The sequence below is a fragment of the Mycteria americana genome, chromosome 22, assembly GCF_035582795.1.
Source record: "Mycteria americana isolate JAX WOST 10 ecotype Jacksonville Zoo and Gardens chromosome 22, USCA_MyAme_1.0, whole genome shotgun sequence".
Classification (NCBI taxonomy): domain Eukaryota; kingdom Metazoa; phylum Chordata; class Aves; order Ciconiiformes; family Ciconiidae; genus Mycteria; species Mycteria americana.
Genome location: NC_134386.1, coordinates 2,440,425 through 2,452,466, shown reverse-complemented (window position 1 = coordinate 2,452,466; position 12,042 = coordinate 2,440,425). Strand labels below are relative to the sequence as shown.

At 71.1% G+C, this 12,042-nt stretch overlaps 3 protein-coding genes across 3 annotated transcripts; 2 read left to right on the top strand and 1 right to left on the bottom strand.

Annotated features, from left to right (window-relative positions):
- The first annotated feature begins 2,681 nt into the window (after window positions 1–2,681).
- On the top strand, window positions 2,682–3,803 carry PRR15L (proline rich 15 like). The gene has a single exon (XM_075522748.1). The coding sequence runs from the start codon at window positions 2,825–2,827 to the stop codon at window positions 3,122–3,124; it is 300 nt and encodes a 99-aa protein (XP_075378863.1). The 5' UTR covers window positions 2,682–2,824; the 3' UTR covers window positions 3,125–3,803.
- A 1,232-nt stretch (window positions 3,804–5,035) lies between these two features.
- On the bottom strand, window positions 5,036–8,057 carry PNPO (pyridoxamine 5'-phosphate oxidase). The gene is made up of 7 exons (XM_075522741.1): window positions 7,928–8,057; window positions 7,088–7,212; window positions 6,886–6,985; window positions 6,577–6,630; window positions 6,147–6,275; window positions 5,974–6,044; window positions 5,036–5,895 (listed from the first exon to the last, which is right to left on the bottom strand). Exons 1-7 carry the CDS (start codon window positions 7,970–7,972, stop codon window positions 5,730–5,732), a joined length of 690 nt encoding a protein of 229 aa, XP_075378856.1. The 5' UTR covers window positions 7,973–8,057; the 3' UTR covers window positions 5,036–5,729.
- A 118-nt stretch (window positions 8,058–8,175) lies between these two features.
- On the top strand, window positions 8,176–11,957 carry LOC142419613 (uncharacterized). Its single transcript, XM_075522737.1, has 7 exons — window positions 8,176–8,247; window positions 8,831–9,008; window positions 9,123–9,547; window positions 9,739–9,809; window positions 9,981–10,226; window positions 10,781–11,027; window positions 11,154–11,957. The coding sequence occupies exons 2-7, from the start codon at window positions 8,908–8,910 to the stop codon at window positions 11,261–11,263; spliced, it is 1,200 nt and encodes a 399-aa protein (XP_075378852.1). The 5' UTR covers window positions 8,176–8,247; window positions 8,831–8,907; the 3' UTR covers window positions 11,264–11,957.
- The last annotated feature ends 85 nt before the right edge of the window (window positions 11,958–12,042 follow it).

Genomic DNA, 12,042 nt, shown 5'->3' with positions numbered 1-12,042 from the left:
CTCAGCCAATCCCCGGGCACGGCCCCCGAAGCCCAGCCAATCAGAATGTGCTCGGTCAGACGGGCCCCGCCCTACTACCAATCAGAAGGGAGAGATAGAGCGACAGCGCCACGTGCCGGCGTCCCGGTTGGCTGGAAGGAGGCGGGGGGGCGGAGGCGCCGCCGACCAATCGGAACGGGCTGGGGGTGGGGGGAACGGGGGGGGGAGGGACGCCGCGCACGCATGCGCAGTGCAGAGGGTCCCCAGGGCGGGCGGATCCCTCGGGGATCCCCGCGGGTCCCCAGGGCAGATCCCGGGTCCCACAGGACCGTGGGTGCCCCTGCACAGAGCCAGGATCCCTCGGCGATCCCTGGCCGCCCCTGAGGGGATCCCGGGTCCCTCAGGGTTCCCTGGGAGGCCCCCAAGATCCCAGATCCTATGGGGATCCCCAGTTGCCCCCCAGAGGAGATCGCAGATCCCTCAGGGACCACTGGGTGCCCCAGCACAGAGCCAGGATCCCCCTGGGATCCCCGTCCAACACAGAGGGGATCCCAGATCCCTCGAGGATCCCCAGTTACCCCCAGAAGGGATCCCAGATCCCTCGAGGATCCCCAGCTGCCCCCAGAGCAGATCCCAGATCCCTCGGGGATCCCCAGTTACCCCCAGAAGGGATCCCAGATCCCTCGAGGATCCCCAGCTGCCCCCAGCACAGATCCCAGATCCCTCGAGGATCCCCAGTTACCCCCAGAGCAGATCCCAGATCCCTCGAGGATCCCCAGCTGCCCCCAGAGCAGATCCCAGATCCCTCGGGGATCCCCAGCTGCCCCCAGCACAGATCCCAGATCTCTCAAGGATCCCCAGCTGCCCCCAGCGCAGATCCCAGATCCCTCGAGGATCCCCAGTTACCCCCAGAAGGGATCCCAGATCCCTCGAGGATCCCCAGCTGCCCCCAGAGGGGATCCCAGATCCCTCGAGGATCCCCAGTTACATCCTGAGGATCCCCAGCGCAGATCCCAGATCCCTCGGGGGCCGCTGGGCGCCCCAGCACGGAGCCAGGACCCCTCGGGGACCCGCCTGCGGGGCGCAGCCACCCCGGGACGCCCACGGGACCCGGGGCAGCCCCCAGCACCCCGGGGCCGCCACCGCCGCGGGGGGGGGGGACCCACGGGTGCCACCCAGCCCCGAGCCCGCGCGTCCCCGTGGGACGGGTCCCCGCGGGCCGCGTCCCGGCGCGGGGGCGAGATGGCGGCTCTCCTCCGCCGTCCCTCGTGGCGTGTGTCCCGTCCCCCCCCCGCCGTCCCCGGGGCCAAGAGGTGGCCGAGCGGGGCGGTGGCAGCGTGGGGCCGGGCCGGCGGGTGCCCGCGGGGCAGAGGGAGCCGGCGGGGAGAAGCGGGAGGCAGGAACCGGTCTGGCAGCCCGGCCAGCGCAGCCGCTGGTTTCGGCTAATCCCGCCGAAAGTTGCCCTTAACTCCTGGCTGCCCAAAACACGTGCCATGTGCCAACCCCGGCACCCGCCGGCGACCTGCCCTCGAGGCCGGCGGGACGGTGAGCCCGGCCCGGTGCCGCCATGGGTGCCAGCACCCGGAGCCACCGTTGGGTTGGCAGCCGCCGTTGGGGCTCGGCCCCGGGTTCCCCCGTCATGAATATTCAGCCGTGCCCTGGCCCGGCCCCGCTGTTTGCTCAGGCAGGAGGGGTTTGGTCGCGGGTTCACCTTGACGGGGAGCAAACAGGGCAGCGGCAGGTAGACGGCACCTGCCTCCGCACCCCAACCGGAGCCGCCCCGGCACCCCCGGGACCCCCGGGACGGGTGGCGGCAGTGGAGGCGTGAGAGGCGTAGGTACACGGACGGGGAGCCCCGCGGCGGGGAGCGGGACGTGGAAATCCCCGGTGCCAGCCCGGGGGCACGGCACGGCACGGCCATGGTTCGGCGACGTGGCCCGCCCGGCTCTGGCACGAGGAGGGGGCACGGCGTTGTGGGGGGGGGGACATAACAAACCAGTCCAGGGGGCCACCAGCCGTCTTCCTTGGGGCGGTGGCCGCAGTCTCGGTGTCCTCGTCCCCCTGCCCCGGCACCCAAAAGCGATGCCGGAGGCACCAGCCGGGAGGAGCCAGGCAGGGGTCGGTCTGCGGGGTCGGTCACGGCCGAGTGCCGCGGGGGCACGGAGCCGCGCTGGCTCCTGGCGTGGGGACGGGGTGCTGGAAATCCCCTCCCTGCCTGCTGCCGGGGAAGCGTTCGGCTTCTCCGCTCGGGAGCCGCCTTCCCCGTCCCTGCCCTGGAGCCACGCTCGGCACCGGAACCTTCCCGGATTGCCGGAGCCTTCCCGGCAGCGGCCGGGGCCCCGCCGATGCTCCTGCCTGTCTCTGCAGGCAGGGCTGGGCAAGAGGAAAGCCCCGAACCCCGGGGGTGCAGCGGGTGGGGACCCCCCGGCAGGGACCCCGGCACCTCCCCGGCTCCCAGTTCCTGTTCCTGTTTGCTTACCGGGCCCCCTCCCTGCCCCGCTACACGCGGCTGATACGGCAGCTCCCGGCGGTGCCAGCGGCCTTTCCTCCGGGCTCGGCAATGCCCAAGTCACCTGAGAATCCCCTCCCGGTACCTACGGGGTCCTCCTGCCCTGGGCCATCCCCCCCCCCCCCCCCCGGCACCCACCATGAGCATCCCGGCAGAGATGGCGGGAGAGCACCAGAGCCGCCTTCGGCAAACACGACGCCCGGCTCCCCACCGGCGCTGCCAGATCGGCGGTCCCTCGTCCGTCCCCGTCAGCTCCGGGATGGCAGGGCTGGGGGGGGACGAGGGACACCCCCGGAGGGAGTACGACCCCCACCTCTATTTCAGGGGCCGGCGGCGATGGCCGACAGCCACGGCTGGTGGAAGCTGACCTTCCTGCGGAAGCGCCGGTCGGCACCCACGGTGCTGTACGAGAGCCCCGACGGCCACGCTGCCGCCGCCAGCGAGAGCCAGGAGGGGCCGGGCGAGGAGGGGCCGCCCGGCTTCACCGCCCGCCTGGAGAAGATCGTGGACAAGAACAGCAAAGGCAAACACGTCAAGGTCTCCAACTCGGGACGCTTCAAGGAGAAGAAGAAAGTACGGGCGACCCTGGCCGAGAACCCCAACCTCTGCGGGGCCGGCGAGCGGGAGGAGAAATGACCCGGCCAGTTGTCGTCCTCCAGCCACCGCCACCGGCTGCCCAGGCCGGCTCGGCTCCGTCCCTCCCGGGGACGCTGGACCGCGGGGCTTCGGAAGGAGAGAGGACTCTGAGTGCGGTTTATTTAAGGGAGAAGCGAGGACCCCGTTTAACGGCAGCCGCCGGGGCTCGCGGCACCCCGGGGGCAGAGGGAGAAGCGGGGAGCGGAGCCAGGCGCAGCCCGTCCCTCCCAGCCCCCCGCGGGCAGGGGGATCGCCCCGAGCCTGACTGGTTCATACTGGGATGAGGACGCTCACCCCAGCTCGGTCGCTTGCCGTGGACCACCGGAGCCCATCGTTCTGCCCCGAGCACGACGGCCCCGATCCCGATCCTGCCCGTCGCTCTTGCCGGGGCGAGACCAGGCAACCTCCCGCTCGTCTCCCAAGCCCAAGGGGCTGCGCGGCCGCGGGCAGAGCCACCGACGCCACATCCTTGCCGGCATTCGCCCCCAAACCAGGGGACGTGACGCTTCCCTGCCCCGAGGGAACAACCCCACGGGCAAAGTCCCCCCCGTGCTGCCTCCACGGGGACGGTGCAGGGCTCCGGGCTCCCCAGGAGGAGCCGCGTTCCCGCTGGCATCGCTCCTGGCTCCCGGAAGGGAAGAGCCGACCACGGAACGCGGTGCCCATCTCGCAGCCCCGGTGTTTGTTCGGGTTGTCGGAAGCTGAACCTTTAGCCAGCTCTCGTGACTGCCGATAATTAACTGTTGTTAATAAAGCAGGGCTGGAAGCAAAGGCGGCTCAGGGGCGTGGGCGGGGGGGGGGGGGGGGGGGGAAGCTCCATGGACCCCCTGACCGCAGCCCGGCAGGGCCGTGGGTCCCTTCTGGGAGCCCGGTGGGGAGCGGTGCCAGCGGCCACCAACGCAGGGAATCCCCAACCCCATGGAGCGGGGGGGACGCGCGTGGGTGGCTGTCACCCGCGCTGCCAGCCCAGGGTGCCCTCTCTGCAGAGCAGGGTGCGGCCGAGCCCGAAGTCAACAGGAGCAACCGCTTCCCAGCTATTGCAAAAGCCGGACGGTGCCAAGCGCCGGAGTCCAACCCCCCCCCCCCCCCCCCCCCCCCAGTTCCCCGGCACAAACCCTGCCCTCCGCTCTGTTTGCTCTGCCCGCCGGCTCACGGGCTGCTCTTTGTCCCGGGCTGGCAGCGCTGGAGGGATCCTGCCAGAGAGGGAAGGGAGGGAGCGGGGAGGAGGAGAGCCGTCAGCACGCCGCCGGTGCCCGTCGGCTCATTTATACGCCCATCATGGTGGTATCTGGGCTCCCGCCACGCTCCTAATGCCGGGATGGGTGGGAGACCTGGCCGCGCTGCTGCCACCCCCGGCCCCAGCGAAGCCCCCAGCCCCATCCTGGGACACCAAGCCGCCACCTTGCGCCGTCCCCTTAAGGTGACGCAGTCCCCCGCGCCGACCCCTCCTGTCCCACCATGGCGGCTCTCGCCAAGGGTTGAGCGCAGCCGGGAGGGACCGAGGCCACCAAGAGAGTCTGTGACAGCGGCACAGGGTGTGCGACCCCCCCCCCCTGCGGCCACCCAACCCCGCTCCCCCCATCCCGGGGCTGTGACCTCCCCACCCTCACCTCCCGTTGCCACCCGTTTGCCCAGCCACGGCACGGCCGGGAACCCGCCGGGGGTCCCCCAGCCACGGCAAAGCCCCGGTGCACGATCCCGCCCCAAGAGCCAGCAACCGGGAGAGCAAACACAGAGGCAGGGAGGGTGAAGGTTATCGGGGCCTGGTTTCACCGGGACGTGGCCCAGGGGAGCGAGGGCTGCCAGCACCCTCTGCCGGGTCCGGCATCCCCGGTTGCACCGAGCTCCGTGTGCCGGAGAGCACGGCCCAGCCCCGCGCGGGTAAATATTAACCCAAACCCACTGCATGGCTCCGCGCCGATCAGGCTTTATTTTTTCTAACCTCATCCAGGCGGCTGCGGGGGGACGGGGAGCGGCGCCAGCCTGACCCCCCCCACCCCCCCCAAAAAAGCAGGCTGAGGGTTGGGGTCCCACGGCCCCAGGGAGATGGGGTGCGCCGGTGACAACACACACACGGCCAGCCACGAACACCGGTGACACAACGGTGACGTTAAAGCTGCAATTAAATAAGGTATTGCACGGACCGGTGACATTAAAGCCGCAATTCAATAAGTTATCGCACGGACGGAGCACGTCGCACGGTTCTAGCTAAAACACCAGGCACGAGCGTTGGCAGCGGCAGGACGCGGGCAGGGGGTTCGCTGGGGTGTTTCTTGAGCCCTCCACAATTATTAACATGATTAATTAACCACCAGCGGCAGCGGTCGCTCCCCACCTGCTGGGGGCGGGGGGGGGAAGCAGATGGTCCCTGGGACCCCCCTGCAAGCTCTCGCCCACCCCGGGGAGAGGCGAAGGGAGACAAAGGGGTCTCTGGGGCTGGCCCAGAGCCCCCCGCCAGCACCCCCAGAGCTCAGCAGGAGTTTCCCAGGGGAGGGGAGAGCGAGGCCAGCCCCGTTCCCTGGGGCACGATGGCGGGGACAGGCGGGCAGGTTTGGCACGGGTGACGCTCCCGATGGGGCAAACACGGCCGGAGAGGCTGGCGGCCTCACGGGGAGAAGCGCTCGAAGACCCATTCACCCTCTCCGCGGTGCGTCATGTCTCCCAGGGGGGCCGAGCCATCCCGCAGGCGTCGGAAGACGATGCGGTCGTGCAGGCGGTTGGTTTGGCCCTGCCAGAACTCCACGACGTCTGGCTGCAGGACGTAGCCCCCCCTTTGGCAGAGAAACAGGGGGCTTTAGGGGGGGGCCCCGCCGGCGGGCAGCGCCCTGCCCGCAGCCCCTGCGGCTCACCAGTACGCCGGCTTTGGCACTGTCGTCTCCCTGTATCGCTCCTCCAGCTCCGCGTTCTTTTTCCTTAAATACTGCGGGGAAGGGGAAGGCGGTGAACGCGCGGGCGGGTAGGGCAGCCCTGGTTCTCCCAGCCCCTCCGGGTGCTGCCGTGGGGGAAAGGGACAGCCGCTCACCTCCCTGTCCGGAATGACGGTGCTCTGCCGGCTGACGACGGCCCCGATCTGGCTGCTCTTGGGGCGGGAGTGGAAGTACCGCTCCGATTCCTCCTCTGGCAGCCGCTTCACCGAGCCCTCGATCCGTACCTGTGCCGGCCACCGTCAGCTGGGCTCTGACCAACGGGTGCCGAAGGGGCTGCGGCAGCTCCCGAGCGAGGAACTGCCCTGTCCCCCGATTCTCCCCCCCAAAACGTGGGCACCCCCCGTCCTGTCTCATCCCCAGTGGCTGGGACCCATCCGAGCGTGATCCCCACCCAAACGCGTGAGCTCCAACATCCCACCCTGAGGGAGGGAGCACCCACCGCCCGACACCGTGCCAAGGGCCTGACCACGCTCCCTCTGCTCCCCCCGGGCCCCCCCCCCGACGTCCCCGCGGGCCACAACTGACCTGCCGGTTGAGGGGCTCCCAGTAAAAGACGAGCGAAGCGAAGGGGTTGGCGTCCTGGGGCGCGGAGGGGGGGGGGAGAGACAAGAGAGCTGTCAGCAGACCCGCATCGCTCCCCGCTTTAAAAATCAAAGAAACCCCGCGCTTTGCCACAGCGGGACCCCCCCGCGCGCGGTGCCAGGCAGAACCTCGACCCAAGCCGGGGCTGCTCCGCTTCTCCGAGAGCCTCAGCCCCGGTGCAAAGGGACTAGAAAGCTGCCGTCCCCCCAGGGACCCCCTCCCAACGCCCCCCGGCGCGGCCACAGCCCTCACCAGCTCCTTCCCCTTACGGCTCTCGTGGTTGGTGAAGAAGCGGAAGCCATCCTGCCCGAAGCCCTTCAGCAGCACCATGCGGGCCGAGGGCTTCCCGTCCCTGCGGCGGGAGAGGGGAGGTGACGACACGCGTGTCGTGTCCCCCCACCCCGCGGTGGCCAGGGGACCCCCGCCGTCCCCCCCCCGGCCCCTCCGGCCTCACCTGGTGCAGGTGGCCAAGCACATGGCGTTGGCCTCCCCGATGGCCGGGCACGCCACGGCCTCCTCGAACCAGACCCCGAACTGCTGGACGGGGTCGCGGGAAGCCAGGTGCTGCTCCTCGAAGGCCTGGGGACATGGGGGATGCTGTAAGGGATGGGGGGGGGGGGCACCCTGGCCTTTGGGGACACAGCCGGCGCCGGGGTGGAGATCACACCGGACTCAAGGGCACGGCCAGCAGAAGGGACGGGGTGACCCCAGCCCTGGGGGTGCAGCAAGTCAGGGGCGGGGGGTGTCACCCCAGGCCTTGGGGTCAGCTTGGGGGGGAGGTCACCCCAATTCCAGAGGCACAACCAGCATAAGGGGGGGCCACCCTTGTCCCAGGGTCACTACCAGCACGGTGGGGGGGGGGCACCCCAGGCCCTAGGGACAGCCTGGGGGGAGACACCCCAGTACCAGAGTCACTACCAGCACAGGGGGGGTCCCTCGGGCCTTGGGGACAGCCTGGGGGGGGTCACCCTGGTCCCAAGTTCACCACCAGCCCGGGGGGGGGTGGGTGTCACCCCGGGCCTTGGGGACAGCCTGGGGGGGGTCACCTCGGTTTCAGGGGAACAGCTGGCACAGGAGGGGTCACCCCGGGCCTTGGGGACAACCTGGGGGGGGTCACCCCGGTCCCAGGTTCACCACCAGCCCGGGGAGGGGGGGGGGGGTCACCCCGGGCCTTGGGGACAGCCTGGGGGGGGGGGTGTCACCCCGGTCCCAGGACAGAGCCAGGCCGCGGGGCCCCGCGCCCCCGCTCACCCCCAGGAGCCGGGCCCCCCCCCGCCGGTTCCCCCGTCCCCACCTCCGCGTCCCCCCGGTAGCTCTTCCGCAGCTCCCCCAGGTCCATCGCGGCCGCGGCCGACGGGAGCCGAGCGGGGCCAAACCCCGCGCCCCCCCCCGCCACCGCCACCGCGGCCCCGCCATAGCCCCGCCCCCGGGGCGTGGCGTACTCCCGGCCACGCCTCCCACCCCCGGCAGCCAATAGGGAGCGGCGAAGCGCACCCACCGCGGGGAGGGGGTGTGGAGCGCTGCCAGCCAATTGGAGGGGGCGGCAGGGGCGGGGCGGGGAGACCCGGAAGTGGTGTCAGGGCTGTAAACAGGCACATGGAGGGGTCCTTAAAGGTACCGCGTCCCCGGGGGCGGGGACAGGGCTGGGGGGGCGAGGGGAGGGGCGGGGCTCGGGGGGCACGGGGGGGACAGGGGACAAGGGGTGAGGGGACGGGGGACACACCGAGGGGACGGGGGACAGGGGCTGGGGGGACACTGGGGGGACAGAGGGGGCGGGGAGGGCAGGGACTTGGGGACACCGGGCACGGGGAAGGTGGGGACCGGATATTTGGGCCTGGGGAAAGTGGGGGGGATGGTGACAAGGGACAGGGGCTGGGAGATGGGGGACGGGGGTTTGGGGGCGTTGGGGACAGGGAAGGTGGGGGCAAGACGTGGGGCTGGGGGACACGGGGGGGGGGGGAGCGGGACTGAGGGGACAGGAGCCTGTGGGGCAGGGACCTGGGGACCGGGACAGCCAGGCGGGTGGTGGGCGGGGGAGCTGCCCGGGGGCCCGGAGGGGACAGTGGGGACAGGCAGGGCCCTGGGGAGCAGGGGGAACGGGGACAGAGAGGGGACACGGCGGGGACGAGGGGAGGTGGGTGCGGGGTGGGCAGGGGGCACGGGGGTGCCGGGGGGCCACCCCGCGTCCCCCCGCCAGGTCCCCTCCGAGCAGGAGGGGGGTCCCATGGCCCCGGCGAGGCGCCCGGGGGCCGGCGTGCCCTGACGCTGGCACCGATGGCCGACGGCGGGGCCGAACCCCGGGATGAGGACGAGCACCCGGGGGGCCGGGACCCCGCGTCCCCGCAGCCCCCCGCACCCGGCCCGGGCCACGGCAGGTACAAGGCAGGGGCACGTCCCCGTGGCTGGTGGCACCCCCGTGTCCCCAAACCGGGGAAGGGGCTGTGACCCGCCGGGGGCCAACGCTGACCCCGTTCGCTCCCCATCCCCAGGGCCCTCCCGCTCGCCGAGGACATCGCGGCCAGGAAGAGACCCCGGCTGCGCCCGGGCACCCGGGCCAGCCCCGGCCACCCGCGGGGACCCGAGAGCCCCTGGGAGCCGGGGGGTGCCGGGGAGGGCTGGGGGCTGCGGGCGGGCAGGGTGACGGGGCTGTACGCCCGGCTGCTGCGGGAGCTGGAGGCGGAGGTCGGGGAGCTGCAGCGGGCGCTGGCAGCCCGGGACGAGGCTGTCCTGCACCGTGACCACCGTATCCGGCAGCTGGAGCTGGAGAACCAGCAGCTCCGGAGCCACATCCACAGCCTGGAGGAGGAGAACGATCTGCTCTCCTCCGGAGGCGGCTGCGGGGGACACTTGGCCACCGCTGCCACCGCTGCCGCCGCCACCGGAACCCTGCTGGCCTCCGGCACCGGCTGCATTGGTAACGGCAGGGTGACGGGTGGGTGTTCCTGCCGTGGGCTGGGAAGGGGACCCAGTTTGTGGGGTGGCACTGGGACAGCTGAGGGTGAATGGGGACAGAGGGATGGAAGGGGACAGGGACGGGGCGGCGGGGGACGGAGAGGAGGGGGACAGGGTCTGTCCCGCGGCTGAGCCTTCCCCGTGTCCCCGCAGGCGTCAGTGACAGCAACATCCAGTTCCTCAAGGGGCTCGTGGGGCTGCTGGAGAGCGATGCCACCACGCAGGTGGGTCTTGGTCCCTGCGGGGTGGGGGTCTGGGGACAGCTCTGCCCCCGTGTCCCCAACTCACGCAGCTCCTCGCCCCGCAGAGGCTGGGGACCAGCCTGGCCCCGGCCCCCCGGCAGCACCGGGGCGAGCGGGACGCCCATGCCCAGCCAACCCCCTCTGTCCCTGCAGGTTGGGGGGCTCCAGCCCTTCTCCGCTCCCAGCCCTGGGGAGCAGGGCTGCGCCCCGGCCGACGTCCCGCGGAGCCCCCCGGCCTGGCGGCTGCGGGCAGGGCTGCCCGGTGGCTTCCCCCCCTGCCTGGGCACTGAGGAGGGGGCCGGCAGCCCGGCTGTGCTCACCGACACCGCCTGCCTCTGGGAGGAGAGCAGGGGGGACACGCTGCCCGATGGCACCCCGCTCTGGGCATCACCCATCGAGGTGCGTGGGGGGCTGGCTGGGGCTCCAGGGGTGCCACCAAGGCTCCTGGGGTGCCACCAGGGACTTGGGGTCCCACCAAGGCTGCAGGGGTCCCACCAAGGCTCCTGGGGTGCCACCAGGGACTTGGGGTCCCACCAAGGCTCCAGGGGTGCCACCAAGGCTCCTGGGGTCCCACCAAGGCTCCAGGGGTGCCACCAAGGCTCCTGGGGTGCCACCAGGGACTTGGGGTCCCATCAAGGCTCCTGGGGTCCCACCAAAGCTCGTGGGGTGCCACCAAGGCTCCAGGGACTTGGGGTCCCACCAAAGCTCCTGGGGTGCCACCAAGGCTCCAGGGGTGCCACCAGGGACCTGGGGTCCCACCAAGGCTCCTGGGGTGCCACTGGGCACAGTGCTGTGGTTGGAGCAGAGGGGACAAAGGCGTTCCCGCAGGGCACAGGAGAGGTGGCCCACGGAGTCCCCAAGGGTTGGAGGGAGTCAGGGTACCCCAGGGACGGAGCAGGGGGGTCCCCAGGCTCCATCCAGGACCCAGACAAGAGCTCTCCCCCTCTTCGCAGGAGAACGGGAGACCCAAACTGGAGCTGGTCCCCAACTCGGGGGTCTACATCACCCACCCGCAGCTGGACGACCTCTCGCAGGTCTCCACCGACAAGCCCAAGCTCATGACCCGGCGGCTGCTCGATTACTTCTTCTCGCGGGAGACGCTGGCCCGGTCCTCGGCCACAGGACAACGCATCGCCCACAACAACACCACCATGGAGCGGCCCCTCCGCCTGCCCGTGGCCGTGGTCAACGCCATCAAAGGTAGGGAACGGGGCGGGTGGGACGGGGTCCCTCGTCCCCTCCTGGTGCCACGTCGGCCACGGTGGTGGGTCAGGAAAGGCCACGGTGCCACCCGTGAATGGGGTCGGGTCCCCCTCCCTCCCGCAGAGTACGTCACCAAGATGTGCGGCCGCGGCTGCAACTTCAACGCTGTCATCAACAGCAAGTGCGGCACGTCCCGGCGGGCCGTCAAGAAGATGGTCGTGAAGATGGAGTGAGCTGAGACCCACGGGACGGCCACAGCCCTCCGGCCACGCCGGGGGACGAGCCCGGAGCCCCTCTGGTGCCGCAGACGGGGAGAGGGGACGGGGAGGGACACGTCGGGGACGGTGGGATCACGCCCTCGTGCTTACGGAAGGGCTGCGGCTGGAGGATTCACCCGACAGAGACCGGCTGGCTCGGCCCCGTGTCCCCACGGTGGGAGAGCCCACGGCCACGTGTCCTGCTCCCTCCAGCAGCGGGGAGCGGGCGCTGGCAGGGACAAGGGACGGTCAGAGCAGGGAGATGCCGGTGCCGTACGTCTCACCGGCCGGTGCCAGGGTCCCCGTGGCCATCCCCGGTGGCAAGAGCTGCTCCCGCAGGCAGCAGCAGCAGCTCCACGCATCCAGCCCCGGCCCGGGACTGTTTTCCTGTAAATAGGTTTGTTTCCAGCGATGTTTGGGATTCCTGTAAATAAACTCCACTTTCTTTCTGCCCGAGAAGGCCGGCAGCTCGCCCTCCCCGCAGCCACGCCGGGCATTTCGCCTTCAGCTCTTCACCGCCGCGGTCGGCTCTTGCTGCACGTCCCGCCGTGGCCGCAGCCGGCACAGCCCCGGTCACGGCGGTGCCCGGCCCAGCACCACGGCTCGCACCATGCCGGCTTGGGAGAGAAAGGACCCTGGGCGGCACACGCTGCACTGAATTTGCCTCTGGTGACTAAATTTATTTAGCAAGGAAAGCTCCCGGCTGACTCCGCACCGGCCAACCAGTTACAGTTAATAAAGTATAACAGATCTGT